Here is a 19,514-nt window from a genome sequence, read left to right as displayed (position 1 = left end):
TAACTAAGAAAGGAATGTTATATTTTGAATAGAATTGAGTGTCGTCACCCAGCACCTTCCTAGACCATCGTTAGATCTCATCCCCTCCAGCAGCCCTCATTCTAATTTTCTGGACATAAAAGCAAAATGAAATTCCTACAACTTATTTTTTTTACTACATTCATAAAAGAATGTCAATATTATTATTTTCCTTCATTATTTAACAGAAAGAAGGGGTGCACCACCAGCTATCGTTTCAATTGTTATAAATTTCCTATAATGTCCATTCTATTATATTTTTACCAGAGGGCCCATATTTACTATTATTACTAATAATATATAAAAAGTAATAAAAAGAAGTAGCGGAAGTATGATATTTGAGCCCTAGATGTCGCTAATATTTACCGGTTTAGTATTATTAATTTTATATTTGAGTGAAACAATAATAAAAAAGACTGCTGTACCAGCAGTACGTAGTACTAGTAGTGTTGTAGTTGGGAGGAAAGGAGGAAGAAGAAAGAAAAAGGGGCAAAAGTGTCTTTTTCTTTCTTTCTTTCTCTGTAGAATGCGGACCCTCTAGCTGTTGTTAGGGCGAATAGGCAGGAAGCGTACGTAGAGAGGAAAGGAAGAGAATGTAGACCCGTCACGTACAAATGGATCTTTTGAGAAATTGTTGTTCTAGTAGTAGTGGAGTAGTGTCTGCACGGTTCCTGTTCGCGTAGGGTGTGCGCCTTCTTAACTCTGTGAGTTCTTTTAGTGACAGATTATTTTATAGATTATTATTTTATAATTCTACATATTTTTAATTGTACTGCATAAATATGATTCCGTTTTGAAGTACATAGAAGGGTAAGTGACTTTCTTTTTTTCTCCCTTTTCCCAGTTAATTATTTGTATTTTTCCAATAATTCAACCAGCAAATTTTTAAAACTGTTAATACTGAAAGTATGGAGGGACTTTGAGTGTCAAATGACTTGACTTAAGTATGACAGAGAGGGGGAGGGGATTCCAAGCAGATGCAAGATGCATACATACTTATTTATAGTATGTTCCTTGCCTTTCAAATATGCATTATTATAATTTACTGTACAAATAGGCGTGTTAAGGCTACAGAGATATTTTTTTGTGATTTCCACTTATTCGGTGTGATTCTGCTTTAGACTGTTGACAAATGTTGATGATCTATCACTGTTTAGAATTTGTATTACTGGGATGTCACTTACTCAAATGATTTATGTTGTTTTGTTTCGTGAGGAAACAGATGTTTGTATTGATGTATATTGTAGTAGATTTCCAGCCTTAATCACAAGTCCTTCAGAAAGGAACTTCAAATGAGCCTTTGAAAAGTATTCCTACATTTAAGAAGAAGACAAAAACCTTTTCACTCTATCATTTTTACTGCATAGATTAGAGTAAAATACTTTATTTTATCAAAGGAATTCGCTCAGTGGCACTTTAAGTATCTTTTATATTTATACATATTTGAACAGACTAAATGCACAATAATAATTTGGCATTATCTTACATTTTTAAGCTTTATTAAAGTATTTCTTATTATAATAGACATGAGATGTCTCGAAGTTCATAGTATATAAAGCGTTTTCATGTGACTTGAGCCATTTTATGGGCCTAAACAACAAAGTTTGATGACAATAAAAACCATTTTTTCTTTAGTACTAACGAAAGTAGGGAACTATTGGATGTCAAAATGGGACACACAAATAATAGGACTTAAACCTTACACTGTCTATCAAAAATATATCCTTCTGTTGCCTAGTTTTATAATTAGCATATCAGACCCTAAAATGTATTAAAAATAGGTTCATATATTGTTATAAAAGCTTATTGCCATAGTGTAGACAATAAATTAACTATTACATTGGAAAGAATAATATATTTTTCTCTAATTATCCTACTTTTCTCGTCCATTATCGATCAAAAAAAAGGTGCAAATCTAGCCATTTTATAGGTATTTTTAGTGGCTACTACTTTGATTAAAGTATAATATCAGTGTCTATCATTAAAATAAAGTAGAATTCAATGCAGTCTTTTTTATTCTAAAAACCATTTGATGGAGTTTAATGAATTATTATTTACAAATGTGTTTATTTCATGTAGTTGTGTAATATTAACCTTTGAGCCTCCAAGATGGCATTTCCTTCGATTATGGTGCAATGATTGATGTCAATGAAAACGGAATACGGCAATCTTCATTGTATCTCTCCACCCTTCTTTCTACAAAAAGGGAGCGAGAACTCCAAAGACCTAAAATCAGCTTGTAGTTGGCCAAAACTTTTTCCTAACCATAGTATTCTTCTTTGTTTAATAGTAGGGAATTGTAGATATCTTATGGGGTACGTACAGGGTTTTTGAAATAGCATATTTTATAAGTTGAAGGAATTTTAGGGGGAGGTTAAAAACCTACATACTTTGGTGACGACCCCTTAACAAGAGTTAATTCGAGTTCAACCAATCAACATTCAAAACACAAGTAAGGTGCATGAGAAGTAGAATATAATTAACAGCAAATAAAAAAAGCATAATACACTAGAGTTCCTGATATTTTGGGATAGGTATAGTACCCCAATTGTGTGCGATGGCTAAGACGCATTAATGTTCACGTCACTGGTAGATATTTTTAATAACGATAGTATTTGCATTAAACGAAGCATTTTCCGTCTGACTCAGATACGTTATACGTAGAACTAAATTTTGAAAGTGATAAATACCTAGAAAATCCTATTGTACATAATGACTTCTACATTTCATTTCTTGAAACATTTACATACGTTTTGTAGATACAAATATCATCCTCTAAAAAGAAAGGAAGGTGAAGTGAGTTATACTACAGAACGAAGAATCACAGCATGATGCCGCCAAGGCATTATTATAAGGGAATAGATTCTGAAATGATTGTAATAATAAATATTTAACTGACTCCACTCCATCTTCTCTCTATGTCGTTATTTCCCAAAGCAAAAGTCATCATCCAATAACTGTTTTTTTAACCTTGTAATAGATAATATTAGAACCTTATGCAATGGAGTATAATTACTATCAATCATCTATTAATGTATCGGCTCCCACTTTCTCTCTACAAACTCCGTGACAAATTCATGGTGATTGCTTTCCTATCCAAACTCTACATCTTCTCTGTTGTGGCAAACACCATTATTATAACCTTAATTTAATAATAATGATTTATTGACATAACATAAATTTGTCGCATGTCTCATTAAAACCTTACTTTTTCGAATTTCATCTCCTTATACATATTAATAATTATAATAAATAAATAAACAATATAAATGAAGAAAAATCGGCGTTCGTTGACTCATTTTCAAATGAGATTCATATACTTACATATACATTAATATATAAAAAAAGGTATTGATTTCTGGTTACTTGGTGGGTTGGTTGTACCTTCTGAAAGGATTAATGAATGTGATTTAGACTTTAAGTTGCTACCCCTTGCTGGTTTTTTTATGTTTCTTCATTTGTAAGGGAACAAATCTCTGTTTATGTTTAGTTTTTCATCTCAATTCTTCTTCTTCTATGTTCTTATTATTATTGTTGTATGTAGTTAATACTAGTGATGATATGGATTCTTAAATTGTGGTTCCGGGCTCTATTTGGTTCTTATTTATTTTCTCTTTTAATTGATTCGATAGTTGTATTGATTAAGTATAAGTAAACATTCAATGGGGTTCTTTCCTTTAACGTTCCCGGTTCTTAACGGATCAAAATTTAAATTTTAGAGGTTCCTACCCGGCTCCTCGATTAAGCTCGGGATCTGTTTCTTTCTTACCACATTTTCTGTAATGCTAGTACCTATGCGATACCAGGACCACCTGAAAAAGGTAAGCCTTTTCCTACTGTATAGGATGTCCCCAAGGACTGCATCCTCAGAGGCAATGACGTTGCTAGCCCCTTTTTGGAAGGGCTTGAGCTCCTCTAAACGTTTCTGAAGCCCCTTCCCCCTAAAAAACATACATATCTCATATATATAGTTATAAATCTGTTTTGGTGTTATCCCACATGGAATCGAAAAAATGAGAACAGATCAGTCTAAAATTTAGCAAGTTTACGTACTGAGTAATCTAGCATGCTTTTATGATATTTTTTTGGGACTCCGAGGTAATTTAGAGCATTTTTTCACAGAAATAAAACCTCCTTTCCCTTCTCTCTTTCTATATTTCTCTCTGTCTCTTTGTACATACCTCTCTCTCTTTCTTTTCTTCTACCTTCATTCTTTGTTTCTATTCCTTTCATGCTCGGCCTTATTTTAGCGGCAAACTCTCATTTCCTCATCAATGCATCCGTTATTTCGTTTGAGTCAGTGCCCACCCTACAACTTAGCATAATTACTTGCTTGTCATATTTGGACTGGACATGGTAGCTATTTGAGGAATGCAATGGAGTGCACCGGAAAAAGCTTTTAGACCCATTTAACTAGATGAATGATGAGGTTTCATTCTTTTGGTTGATTAGTAGAAATTCATGGTTCACGAACTGGTTCTTTTACGTTTTATTAAAAAAAAAAAAAAATAATAATCAGTTATCTGAACGTTAATTGTTTGAATTTTAATTGGCTCTTTTCAAGCTGTGAGTCATTCCAAATAAATATTGAATAATAATTACAAAGTTTTGGTAGAATTGACCAACTGATTTTGGGCCTTTTTTCTGTTTATTTTCGCTGAAAGGGTTGTGAGATACGATAAAGATAACGTCGTGCGGATATTATTGGATCTGTACTAGGCCTGCTTCCCTAATAATTATTTTTTGTCCCCCTTACAGTCTTCTTTCGAATCGGTCCGGTCTTATCACCATTCATAAGGACAGATGAGTTGGTCCTTCATTCGTAGCTATCTTTCTGTTTTCTTCACTCCTTCTCCTAGCTAGAATTGAAGAATATTAAAACAAAGAAAATAATGAATAAAAGCTACAAAGTATAATTCTAGCCACACACGTCCTACTTCAAAATTAAGATGTTTCTTCCCTTTGAATGAGCTTATGAAAAACTTCAACAGCTGAAATGACTTATCTTATCTACATCATTTGAAGGTAGTGTTGTGTCAGCCCTTATTGATTGAGTCCAGTCTGCACCCTGTCAAATCAGTCTTTGGGACGTGTCCTTAAGACTGTCTGTCTTGGACTGTGAGTACTAGAACTAGAAAGGGTAAAAAACGAAGAAATAAAGTTGAGTGACGTCAGCAAGGACCGAACTTTATAAGTTTTAGGACTGATATGCAGGATTGAACTGGACGGGACTGTAGTCTTCAGTCCTTAATAAGGACTGGCAACCCACTAGTTGCAGTTACTATAAAAGGCCGATAAGGACAAGGCCATAGAACTGACAATATTTATCAAGACTGGACTAATAGGACTGAAGTAATTTTAGTTTTTTGATACTGATCCAATACGTCGTACGATTCCACCCACTTGTCTCAGTTTAGAGGTTTGTGAACCGGTCGGATCACCAATTCGATACATCACTATTATATACATACTTATACTACCTATAATATTTGTAATTTAATAGTTAAAGCTTCTACTTATTTTCATATTATATGATACCTGCTCAGCGTATCATCCCCCTCCCCTCTACCACATATAAACTGTAAGCGTAAAAAGAACGAATTAGATTAATGACACGCATCTTGACGTGATATTATTAATAATACATAATATTTGTTAATATTAATGGTCTAGTAGTTCTTCACTAAGAAGGATCCCTTGATGATGGAGTGAAGGATTTGGTTCTCTGTGTGTTTTGTTTTTTTGTCAAGAATGGAATTTCTATTGATTATTATTTTTTCTTTCTTTCTTTCTGTGCGTGTGTGTGTGGTCTTTTTAATTATATGCATTTAAAAAAATAAGGTTGTAAATTATCTACTTTTTGTGACAATACATACATATAGAGCCTGTCTCTCTTACGTACAAGATGTATTTGCCTTATTAACGTGAAATATACGTTACATAAATCATCATCCCTTGATTCCCTTTCTCTCTCTAACAACAATAAGTGAAAATTTTCGTTAAAGAAATAATTGCAAAAAGAATGCCTCAAGGGCACCACTCTTCTCAGTAACATATGTTGTGTTATTTGTATCATATTATAATATGTAGTTATAACAGAGTTTTTGTGACAGTTAAATTAGTAATAGTCTATCTTAGTTTTATTAGGCAAATATATTTACTAATGCATAATAACTAGTTATTTTGATGATTATGTCTAGGGAAACTTTTGACGTAAAAGTAGCCCCAGAGAGCAATTTTTGGTGGATTGATCACGTTGTTACATTTATTGAATCTTCCAACCTTCCCTCCAAAAAGAAACAGAGAAAAGACCCAAAATCAGTTGGTAGCAATTAAGCAATTCGTTCCAACGGTAGAATGATTGTTTAATACAAGTTGGAAGTTGTTCAAACCATACACACGACGTTATTTCACTAAGACAAAAATTACCACTGTATTTGCGATCAATTGTTGATTTTTTCTACTTCTTTTATCCTCGTCAGTGTTCTGAACGCTCTTGTTCAGCTGTGAACCATTCCCAACAGCAGTTATTGAATATTGAAATTGGGAGTAATTGATAGGGATGCTATTTTTGTAATAAAATAAACACAAGTGCACTTTTCCCCCCATTATTTAATAGGTAGTTGGGGTGTTAACTTCTTCCTTTGAAGTAAACATTATTACCTATGGTTCGTGTAAATTATTGTAAAAATGCATAATTAATTAATTATAAATTTTTCCCTTTACTAATGCTATTTTAAATGTAGGGGTTTTTCTCTTTATAGCAGTAATTCATTTTCTCTCGTCAAAATCATATCACAGGGACTGATAGTAATAAGAGTTTTAATGCAGTAATACCTACAGATGGGATTTGTGTAAGAGCGCATGGAGAAGGAGGGAGCGAGAAATATGGTATTGCTGAATTAAGACCATTGTTATTATCAGTTCCCTATTATATGATTTTGGGTTGAAAATGAATATTTATATATTTATTTAGCTAAGACAGAAGGAAATGTTTACACCCCCATGACTACCAACAAGTGTTTTTTCTGTTTCTTTTTTAGGAGAGGTTGCGAGAGATACAATACAGTTAGCAAAATCAAATGTTTATAAGAATATAACGTACATATATTTCGTACATATTTTCTTCTTTAACGCCTGAATAATTATAATTATTATTTGACAATTTTATTTTGGATTTATGATGTGAGTAGTGTGTAGATTTATGTATGTATATTATTTACAGATGATGATGCTCTTTGCATGCATAACTGAGTAAGGTGTGAAACTTTATTTACAAGAAGAGGGGTTTGAACCTTGACCTAAGACGGAAAAGAGAACGATTTAAGGGAGTCTGTTATGAATTCGATACATTGTATATATGTATATCTACTATAGGGTGCTTCATTCTTAACATACTTATTATGAGCAGAAGTAGATAGATATTCTCTAATGAAGATTCAAATTTCAGGGAGGAAAAGAGGAGACATAATTGTAAATCTTATCTTATTTTACATCTTTACTTTTATTATTTCATTTTTATTTCTTGTCTGGTACAATAACAACAAAAAAGAAAATTGTATAATTGGCTCTAACTAGCATTTGAAATTCAAACACTTGTAGGGGAGACCGTAGACTACATTCTCAAACATCCAAAAGCAGTTGTCATCAAATGTACCTCACGATCGTATAATACCATGCAGGCTATGTTGGCTAAAGATCAATAGTTTTTGTCCAATTTTCTACGAAATATTAGATAAAATTTGTTTTTGAGGATAAACGTAGTGTTGTGTTATTCCTTATTTAGTACTGAAAACTGCAGTTCCGTCCAGTTCAGTGTTTGTCTGGTTAAGTTCAGTCCTCTATATCAACCCTAACTCGGTCTTAGATGACGTCACTCAACTGTATTTTCACTACTGACAGTCCGAAGGACTGACTGTGGCAATAACCCTCGTATCGTTTATTCTACTTAATTATTTAATAGATTGACACTTCACGTTATGTATATTTCAAGCTCCAGCAGAGCTCTGAAGAATTTATCCGACCTATAAAACGGGGAGAGTTGCAAGATTTGATCTATCACTTTCCAATTTCATTTGTGAAGAACAAAAACAAATTTACTCTTGTAACCTTTAAATAGGTTGAAGCAATAGCAAACATATATGTAGAAGTATGTTTTGTTAAAATTTGGGGAGTCAAACCAACTAGGAGCCAAAACTAATACAACCTTATTAAAAATAAACTTAACAGTCTTCTGTTTTATTGAATACACACTTCTATAGAACATATTTAAAAAAAAAAAAAAAAAAACTCCGGTTAAATCAGGCAAACCGCCAAGTCATACTCTTATCTTAAGCCCTTGTTGCCCATGTAAAATTATTTTTTAGCAAAGATAGATTGTGCAATGTTGTCTCTCAATCTAGCAAAAGTGTCATCCTTGTTAGCGGCTATCAATTTTATTAAAACTATATCTAATTTACGTTATCTTGGGATTTTAGATTTTTTGACCCGAGAGGTGATCCTATTTTATAGCAACACTTATTATTTTTTCACCTAGCTACATATAAGGGAAAAAATACTTAAATCGATTTATAATTTTATTCAGACTACTTATCTTATGAATAACTAGAATGGGCACTCGATAAAGTCCCAACCTCCGTCTATGGTCATTTTTTCTAAATTGGATTTTTTGCTCATGAAGCACCTTTATTAAGCATACATAATGACAACGATTTGATCTCTTTAGCTCAATATTTTCAAGTTATGGTCAGTGATGTAGTTTTAACGTTTTTTATTACCTTAACCTTTGACCTTGAGCTCTTAAAATTTAATGACATCTTACTGTGACCATATATAATCCTTTTACCAAGTTACATCAAAATCGATCAGAAACTTTTGCTGTAATCCTGGTGACAACAGACTAACAAACAGAAGTAAAAACATAACCTCCGTTCAACTTTGTTGGCAGAGATAATGATGTTAATTTACTGAATAAATGTTTAATTAATTTTAGTGTTAGAGGGTTTAGGGTTGAGGTCTTAGGTTTACTGGTTTTTTATTACAATAACGTCAATTTCTTCTAATGCCGGAGACTTACCTTAATGATACATCAATTAGGCGATGTGAGTTATTTTTATTATTTATTTGATGGTGAATTCAATGCATTTCTAAGAGGCATAAGGGTTTTAGTTGTTGTCACTTGTATTAAAAGGGCCCAGTTACCCCTTAGGTCATCACTCACGGGTACTATAGCCTTTTAGACGCCTGTGTCTTTATTAGTCCATTCTTCAAATTTTATTGCAACTGTCTTCCCTATAATTGGATTTAACAAACAGTTGAAATTCAAACACTTGTACTATATACATAGTATTTTAAATATAATAAAAAAAAATCTCCATATGAATAAATAACAAATCATTGGAGAGTAGATGGATCTGTGGGAAAATAGTTACATACTACTAGATGTAATAAGATATGTTAAAGCTCACACATACATATACATATATGCAAGCTCTCTCTTCTTTACACCGTAAACAACTCACAACTTTTAATAATATGTATACATTTACAGCTAGATGAGTTTAAAAAATCACTGTATTACCCCCTATGGAGAAATAGTGTGTTTTTGATAGGAATAAACATATGTAGTAGTACTTTGTTCTACAGAGTTTCATGAGAGTTGAACCAAATCAACATGACAATATCATAAATCCTAAAATCAATTAAAATAAAGTTATTATTTTATTATTAAATAGAAGGAAAGAAGGAAAAATCCTACAATTTTTCAAATTAAATGACATTCAGAGCATGAAAAATAAATAAATTTCATCCTTCAAGTTATATATAAAAAAAAAAGAAATTTGGCGTTTCCGTCAAATTTCATTTGAAGTGTTGAAGGACACAAAATTTCTTTTCATTCGATTTGACATAAGCATTTCTAATAATATTGTATATTGCTACTGATGATATGATTCAATTTTTATGGAGTTATTAAGTAACAAAAAAACCAGGTCTTTGTATATAGACTACATACAATTTTCTAGTATGTAGTTTCGTTCTAAAAGTCTTATAACGTTCTATGAGAGCGAACTAATAGATTGTTCTAAACCGGTCTCTTAGTAAAATTCGGTAAACACAAAATTAAAATGACGGTTTATGTTTTTTTATTTATAGAAGGGGACATTTGGTCTATTTTTTAAATATCGGTGCACGGTTCATAACTACGGTCTGGGTTGACATATCGGTCCAGATCGGACTACAAAAAAAGACTTAAGAACCAACTGGATGAAAAAATGTATTTCAAATGAGTCTAAAATACTACTATTTTCAAAGATTTAAGTGTTGGGGTTTGATCTGGAAATCCTTGAGTGGTTTTGAAACCGTATAAATTTTATTTAATTCGGTACAACTTTGGTATGGAGCGGTGTCGTATTAACATTTGGGCCTGATCCGGTCCCACCTCATTTTGGAGGGGAAGAGGGGGAAATATAATTTGTAAGCGTTTTTTTTTTTTTTTTTTTTTTTTTTTTTGAAAAATAAAATATCAGGTCTAGAATAAATCAATTCAGAAACAATAAAAAAAATATATATATATATATTTCAAATCCAGTCTGAACACTAATATTCAAGTGTTAGGTTTCTATTTGAAAGTCCTTGATCGGTCTGGAAATATGTCGAGTTTTTCCCCTTTTAAAAAAATGAATATTGTCTAGAATGAACCGGAAAAAAAAATTAGTTTCAAACTGATTCTCAACATGACTGTTTTCAAAGAGTTTAGTGTTGGGGTTCGACCTTCTTGTATTAAACTTTGGTCTTGATCCGGTCCCACGTCATTATTAGTATTTTTTAGGGATAGGATGGAGGAGAAAAAAGGACTTGTTTCTTTTATCAGTCTAAAACAGCGTTTCCCAACCTTTCTGGTGCCTTGACCCCTTAAAGTTGCGTTGGCTTAAAGGATAACATTAGTTGGGTTGATCCTCTTTAATGCATTTTTGGAACTAATGACTGCCATATTTTCCTAGAGGTTATTCCGCCAAAATCAATATCTTCTTTACACCATTAGCTTTGTTTTTAAGATACTGGATATCCTTGCCTGCAAGATTAGGATGTTTAGCGTCAAAATTGTTTTTCATCTTGTTTGGCTTCATCGATTCGGTTGACATACTTTTGTTGTAAATAAATAGTGTGGCTTTCAACCATGAAAGTAAATCTACACTCTAATAATTCTTCATTATATTTTCTTTTCCTAATACTTCATCATGGGCAATCGGAAATTTTACAAAATAAATTATAGTTTAGTGAACTGTTATTGTTAGGGAATATTGATATGAACACAAGAATACAGTACAAGTACATTGGTTGGGAACATTTCGGCAAGAAAATACATCACTTAAAAAGGACAGAAAAAGAAATCGGACAAGGGGGACTGGAGGACCGAACAGTACTGGTCCTGAGCGTACCCCACGTCATTGGGAGGGGGGTTGTCTGTTTCTTTTAGAAAAAGAAAATATTATTCTCACAAGACGGAACAAGGAAAAAATGGCGCCTTACAGAGTTTCAACACAAATAGTTTTTTTCCTAAGCCATATAATGTAGAATATAGCTCAAAAGTGTAATTATTTCTCTCTTTTGTTTGAATTTTTCTCTCAAATCCTCTTTGCTACTGCTTTTTGGTTTGTTTTATCATGCCTAGTTATGTATGTACCGAGTTAAAATCTGAACACTTACTAATTCAATAATTAATTAAGGTAGAGTGATTGAAATTAATTCATATTTCGATATATCAAACCATAAACAATTGGTTACATAGCAAAACAAACATTACCTACAGTTCTAGAAAATGACACTAGTAACGTGATCGGCGATTTATCATTCACGCACTCCAAGCAGTTGGGCGTCTCCAGGACGCCCATCTACGCTGTCAGCAAGTGCGAAAGTTGGAGAGGAAGAACGGCTCAGTCAAAAAGGCCAAACTAGATCCGGAGGAGTTACAGAAAACAACACAGGTCAATCCCTAAAGTCAATGAGGCCCAATGTAAGAGGTCTAAGGGTTTCACACCAGACTAACCAGAGAGATATTAAAAAAAAAATAGGTGGAAAGATCAAGTCTTTTGAACTCTTTTTTGTCACTTTTGGCCATCTTACTGCCTGAGGCCAACCTGCTCGACTACTCCTTTTGGTTGCATGTTGAGGGGGAGGCATTCAGCGTCCGTCATCCAAACAACGAGGCCCTCAAAGCTACTGTCAGGTAGCTCTGGGACGCCATAGCAGTGGACTACATCTGCAGTGGTTGCTATGCCTTCTGCTGCCTCCTGGCAGCCACCGCTGAGGTCGTTTACATTAATGATTGAGAGAGCTGAGATACACACCTACATATTTGAAGTATTAATTTTGTTGAAATCATATATTGCTCATTAGTAAATTATATCTTGTTAAAGTTTAAAATTCAGTGTTCAGATTTTAATTCACCACTCGGTACTTCGAATTGAATCTTGATATTACTACTTATGAAAATATTGATCAATATATTTCATTCCCGGCGTTAATAGAAAACAGTCTGTGAAGGAAGAAAAACATGGGAAGGAGAGGGGAATAAATAACACAAAAACAAAAAAACAGCTGAAAGTATATTTGGAACAAAAATAAAAACAAAAAATACATAGTATAGTAGTAGTAGTAGTCTCTTCCACCTCCCTTACTTAGTTATTAGCCATAGTTTTTTCCCTCTTTTTCTTCCTTTATATATTTATGTATTTTTATTTCATTTCTGAGCACACAAACATTCTGCGATTTCCTTATCGATTTTCCCTTCTTTCACACTGTTACTACTCTTATTATTATACCCCTTCCTTCTCCTTCTTCAGCAATGGATGATTTATTTATCTTTTACTCCCATCTTTTTAAAAATACAGCAATAACAAAACTAAAATGGTTATTTTTCTCCCTTTTTTCCTCATCTCTCTCGCTCTTCTTTTATTCCTCTATTACTCCCTTTAGATTGATTTAAAGGGTGAAAAAGTCTACATAAAATATCCTATATAGAAGGGATACAATCTTTATAAAGATCAAGACAGACATGACAGTATTAAGATAGTTGTGGGGACATTTTGATTGAAATGACATGGGGATGTAAATCCAAAGGATTTTTTAGGGTGTGAGTGTTGTTGTTGTTGTTGGGAGCCTAAAGAGTGTTTTCTTATTAACTAAAGCTATTCTTGAAGAGAGAAGGTCTAATCTAAGCATGAATTAACTATTTTCTGATGACGAAGAGTAACACCCAGGAGAGTTAAGTGTAGTTCCTTGTTGGACTAACTATGAGTAAAATTGAGGATCAAAAATGTCCTTGCTTAATAATAAGTCCTCTCAAACTCAAACCTTTCTTTAAATTGTCAAGATTACTACATTTTTACATACGAGAAAAGGCTTACGATTTACAAACTTGAATAAACTCAGTAGTGTATCAAACATGTCCTACCGACATATAAAAATAAAATAAACCAAAAATCAACAATGTAGTTCTAACAATTTAAATAATGCTACGGAGAAGAGCAGCTTAGCTGCCATGACGTTTTATTATGACAGCTGCAAGCAGCTGTGAGAGGAAGAGAATAAACACAAATTCCACTCTGACTCTAGCAAGGCAAGAATGACTCAGATGTCAATCCTTAATTTTACTCCTAGACCAATGAGGACTTATAACTTCCGAGCACACTCACTAGGTATTACTTTATACTTCAATGTTCCCTTCTCAAGAATTAATTAATAATTAAAACAGAAAAATAAAAAATCCCCCTTTCTAGATAATATTTTTACACATCTCAAGGAAAACAATCAGGGGTGGGTAGGGGATGTAGCAAATGAATGAACGTTTGCTTTTTAGTTAAAATTAGTAAATTTTTGAAATCGTTGCTTAGTGGAATTGAAGTAACTTCTTATAAGCTGTGAACAATGTTCAGTAGTTGTTGAATAATACCAACTGTTTTTGAGCTTCTTTTTTTTTCAGTTTCTTTTTTCGAAGGTAAGAAAACGTGATACCATGTAGTAAACTGTTAGACTGTCTAGTTTTCGCATTAATATCCCCCCTCCCCTGCACAAAGACATTTTTCTTGATGGGACAATATGAAAATGTTGTTCAATGATTTGCGATTTCCCTGTTATCTTATCAAAGATACTGAGAGGTAATCAATTTATGAAAATTTAACCCTACCTAGCTAAGTGTGATAGTTGTTTATTATTGAACACATCTGGGACCCCTTAAATAATTACTAAGGGGAAGGTGTACAATATTTTTACCTCATGTACCAAATACTAAAAATTAAAATGTTTATTTATTTTTCTATCCTCAGCAGATAAGGTGTACTTTGGTACTTTTCGATACTTTTTCGAAAAAAGTATCCAAACAAATATGTCATTACGAATTCACTTATACTTTCAGGGGGGCTAGCCAGAGGTCTATAAAATATGTCGCAGAAAGTAGGAGCCCCTTTAGTTACTTTCCAAAGCTGTAATCCTTATAATTAATTGGGTTAGTGCTATCACTAGAGGTGTGTAAAATATGTCCTAGAAATAGTGTTATTTTTATTTTCCAAAGCTGTTATTATTATTATAATATTCAAATTAGCACTGTAGTACCGGTATACGGAATAACACATATGATGGGGGAGGGGCTATATATTAACAGGACAATCTAATGTGTACATAAATTGAAGTTGAGCAGTTTATGTATTAACGTATGTATTTAGGGGGAAACCCTTTTAATAAGACACTTTATTTTATTTGTGTATTTTGATTAAAAGTGAATGTTGGCGTGTTGTTGATCTCGATGATAGATGTAGCTGCCTATTATATCATTACATGTAATTCTTCTTGTTGTGAAAAGAAATGAAAGGAGTGGCGTTTTTTCAAATACAGACTAAGAGCAGATCTTACATCCATGTACTACTCCTTCCCTGTCTAAATTTATGTGCATATTTGAAAGGGAATAAGAATATTATTTTGTAGAGAGAGAGATCTACTCCTCATTCCTTCCTTCCCTAAAGTTTTTTGTTGTAGAGTTGAGAAAAGCTCTGTCAAAGTTATGAATTATTTATGAAAGGGTTACTCTTTCTGTTGTACTCCTTGTGTATATCTATAATCCCACAAAGTAACTATGTAGGTTCGATCCAAAATAAGTAAGAAAACTTGTGGATATAAGTAAATTGTATAAGTTATTTCTCAAAAAATGAGATGAATACTTTTGAGGGTGAAGGATTGAATATCCTATGGATATTAGATATATTAATGGGTAATTTATGCATGACTTATTTTTAGTGTTCAAAATCACTTAACCCCGAACCAAAAATACGTTCGGTCTTAGATTGAACACTAATTGTCATATTATATTTCTATTGTACTGTTAAAATCATTAGATTCATATTAAAGTGATCATCATATTATTTGTGTTTGTTATTCACATTCATTTTTGCTGGGGATATTAAGGTCCCATAATTCCTTCATCATTTTCTCACATATTTTCTTTTCTTTTTCAGATAGTTTCAATACATAGGGATGATGTATATGTGAATGAACCGTCAGAGATCTCTCATAATGCACACACGAGAATAATAACAACTGCTACAGCAACAATAATAATAGTCATAAAAATTCCTAGGAAATAAATACCATGAAATATTCAACGCTCTTCGCATGTATCTTCCTCCTTCTCCTAAGAAGTTCCTATGGAAACGAAATCGAATCCGACATAGACGGAGAAGAAGATGATAAGTCTGAAAACGCAGTCAACTTTGACCCACCCAGTACTGAGTCAACCACTACTCCTCGTCGACAATCTACACTAAAGTTTATAAAATCTCTTAAAAATATGACCAAAGATGCTGGAGATTTCTTGCGTCTACGCTGTGAGGTCAGTGGAGATCCTCCTGCAACTTCCATCGATTGGTTTAAAAACGGCGTACCTCTTATAGAAGAAAAAAATCGTATGAAAGTCAAAACCAATCTCAAGGCCGAACCGCAGTGGTCCATACTTAGAGTTAGAGCTCTTGAAACCCTGGACAAAGCCTTCTATGACTGCGTTGCTAAAAATGGAATCGATAAAATCACATCCACTGCTGTATTAATAGTCGAACTAGGAAAAGTCAATTTGGACATGGGTAAGTCATCTGGTTTACTCCCAGAGACTTATTCGGATCCAGATTTTCCTAATATGCATAGTGAAGGCTCCAACATTGAATTTGAGGGAGATCAGAAGCCTCAATTTAGTCGAAATGATAATGCACACAATCCAATGCATCTAGAGAATATACCCAATTTGAAGCCTGATGAGTCTGGAGGCTCTTGTCAACCATACTTAGGCTCTGTTTGCTCTCAATATGTTGGTAACGAGTACGTATTCGTTGGATCACAGCTGAGCCAAGACTATGTAGAAAAGAAGCTACAAGCTGCCTTCCTTGCAATATCAACTTCTCCAGATCTAAGCGATTCCTGTTCTAAATGGGCTATTCCTGCTATTTGTTTAGCCACATTCCCACTCTGTGATAGACATACAGAAAAACCAAGGAAGATGTGTAGAGAGGAATGTGAGCTTCTGGAAAACAGTCTTTGCCGAAAGGAATTGGCAATTGCACGTCAACATGCACTCTTAGGTCGTCAAATGGTACTTCCTGTCTGCAATGAACTGCCGCCCATCGGAACACCAGAGTCTTCTAACTGTATTCGTCTGGATATACATCAGGCAAATCAGTTGGTAAGGCCTCACAGCTGTTACAATGGAGATGGAGAGAATTATAGAGGGACCTTCAGCTCCACAAAGTCTGGGTATTCATGCCTTCCATGGAATCGGCAAAACAAAGTGAGTGTGATCAATAATATTGAACTCTCGGGAGGACACAATTATTGTAGAAACCCCAGTGGATATGATCAAATGGAGGAACCATGGTGCTTTGCAGGACATGATAATATTCGAGAGGTCTGTGGTCTTCCCATGTGTAATGACTTCAATATTTATATTTACGTTGCGGTTCCAACTGTTGTGGCAATTGCATTACTTGGACTCCTCATTTGTGTTTGTTGCATGAGACGCAAGGCTAAGCCTACGAAACCCAACCTATCATTAGAGAGACCTTCGACCCTTTCCTCTGGAAGAGTTCCTAATATGGAAATGAATTCCTTACTGCCTAAAAGTAATATGGCTCAACCTCAATTTATTCAACAAATGCAACATCCGCCTCCTGAACCTGTAATTCGTGTCAGAGCTCGTGAGTTCCCCACATCTAGCATTCGTTTTATGCAGGAGCTCGGTGAAGGAGCTTTTGGTAAGGTGTACAAAGGAGAGCTTATTGGCCTAGGCGGCGCCGGTACCATCAGTTTGGTAGCTATAAAGACTCTTAAACCCGGAGCTACTCAAAAGACACGCAATGACTTTCAACGAGAAGCGGATCTTATGACAGATCTAAGACATCCAAACATTGTTTGTCTCCTTGGCGTCTCCTTCGTTGAGGATCCTCATTGCATGATTTTCGAACATATGGCTCATGGAGACTTGCATGAGTTTTTAATAACGCATAGTCCCAATGTGGACTCAGACATATCAGAGCCGGCTACGGAGTCGAATGTTCTTACTCCAATGGATATGTCCTTCATTGCTATTCAAATTGCAGCCGGTATGGAGTACCTGGCTGGACATCACTATGTACACAGGGACTTAGCCGCGAGAAACTGCCTCGTAGGAGAGAATTTAACTGTCAAAATTTCTGACTTTGGACTTTCTCGAGATATTTATTCGGCGGACTATTACAGGGTACAGTCAAAATCCCTTCTACCAGTGAGATGGATGCCACCGGAGAGCATCCTCTATGGAAAATTTACAACTGAATCGGACGTTTGGTCGTTTGGTGTCATCCTTTGGGAGATTTACAGTTTTGGATTACAGCCCTACTATGGGTACTCCAACTCTGAAGTGATCGAAATGATTCGATCTCGGCAGCTCCTGCCTTGTCCTGAGGATTGTCCCTCACGCACCTACGCTTTCATGGTGGAATGTTGGCATGAAGTTCCATCTCGACGTCCTACCTTTAATGAAATCCATTCTCGTCTTCGTCATTGGGAAGGATTTTCTTCGGGAGGCTATCAGCCTAGTAGTACTAGTCATAGTATGTCGCAACATAGTGGATCTCATCACTCAAGCACAGGACCCTCAAATAATACAGGATCCACGAATCTCAGCGGTATGAATCATCATCTGATGCAGCAGCAACAACAACAACAACAACATCATCATCCAGGATATAGACCTTCTGTAGGACTCATGCAAATGGCTAAAGGACCCAACGGTGGTCCTCATACGCTATTAGCCTATCCCAACGCAAATTGTCAGACTGGTCCACCAATGCCATTACAAATGGTCTGATTTTACACACATTAAATACTCTCTTTCTCTCGCAAAAGCTCAAGTCCTCTTTGTTTCTCCTTTCATTCCCCTCAGCTCTCCTATGTATACACGCATATATTTACATATTATATCATATCGCTGTAGGAAATTGAATATAATGATTTAAAACAATTAATTATGTATGAACTTATTCATAAAAAAAAACCAACTTGTTTTCTTATTTTATTTGCGATGTATGCTGCTACCTACCTTTTTATTTTATTTTGTGTAATACATACTTGTGTTATTTTTATAAATTTTATGTCGATAGTTTTCATGATAATATTAATTATGTATATTCTTCATTACTATTATGATGATGACTGGATTACACAATACAACACGAAAACGGAATTAACTATATGTATATTCAGACTTGTGTAAACAAACATGTTTAATTACATACGCGTACATAGGTATATGGCAGGGGCTTTGTACCATTCTATTAATTTGTATGTGTGTTCCAAATATTTTTTTGTCATGTAATTTGTAATATTGTATGTATGTATGTAGTATGTACCAGAAGTGAAACAATGGAAGAAAAGAAATAATTTCCATACAGATGCATCCAATAATAAACACGAAACTCTTTTTCATCAAAAGGAATACAGACATCGAATCAATTCACATATTATCTACAGGGTGGTCCTGAATGAATTCCCCTTTAAATTAAGGCCTTGTTCAGACGGAAAAGTGAATATTGTACGTTTTAGGATTTCATACACAAGACTAGTGGTGTGTCGGTCCTTACTTATTCGGTCCATGGTCCTTGGAAATTTTCATAAAAATGTCGATGGTTTATAAAGCCACATGAGATATACATTAAGATCATTGCACATATCTGTTCAAAAATATTCCTATTTGAATTATGATTCAATAGAATAGAACATGCTATTTTTTTTATTTAGTTAAATAATTTAAGGGAAAACACCCTCAATTACGTCACGAGGGATCGATTTTACATTCTTTAAGGACCGACAAGTGGGACTGCGGTCTTATATAAGGAACAACACAATACTGTCGTTGTCTTTATTGTATCTTGCGACCTTTTCTTTCAACAGCAGCAGACAAAAAGGCTCAAAATCACTTGCGA

The 19,514-nt window shown here is 34.1% G+C and overlaps 1 protein-coding gene across 1 annotated transcript; it reads left to right on the top strand.

The window, feature by feature from the left end:
* The first annotated feature begins 651 nt into the window (after positions 1 to 651).
* LOC121117390 (tyrosine-protein kinase transmembrane receptor Ror) lies at positions 652 to 19,027 on the top strand. Its single transcript, XM_040711807.2, has 2 exons — positions 652 to 828; positions 15,525 to 19,027. Exon 2 carries the CDS (start codon positions 15,659 to 15,661, stop codon positions 18,398 to 18,400), a length of 2,742 nt encoding a protein of 913 aa, XP_040567741.1. The 5' UTR covers positions 652 to 828; positions 15,525 to 15,658; the 3' UTR covers positions 18,401 to 19,027.
* Positions 19,028 to 19,514: the final 487 nt, after the last annotated feature.

Source organism: Lepeophtheirus salmonis, chromosome 5 (assembly GCF_016086655.4).
Source record: "Lepeophtheirus salmonis chromosome 5, UVic_Lsal_1.4, whole genome shotgun sequence".
Classification (NCBI taxonomy): domain Eukaryota; kingdom Metazoa; phylum Arthropoda; class Copepoda; order Siphonostomatoida; family Caligidae; genus Lepeophtheirus; species Lepeophtheirus salmonis.
Note: the sequence above shows the minus strand (reverse complement) of the source record. Positions and strands in the feature narration are given on the sequence as shown.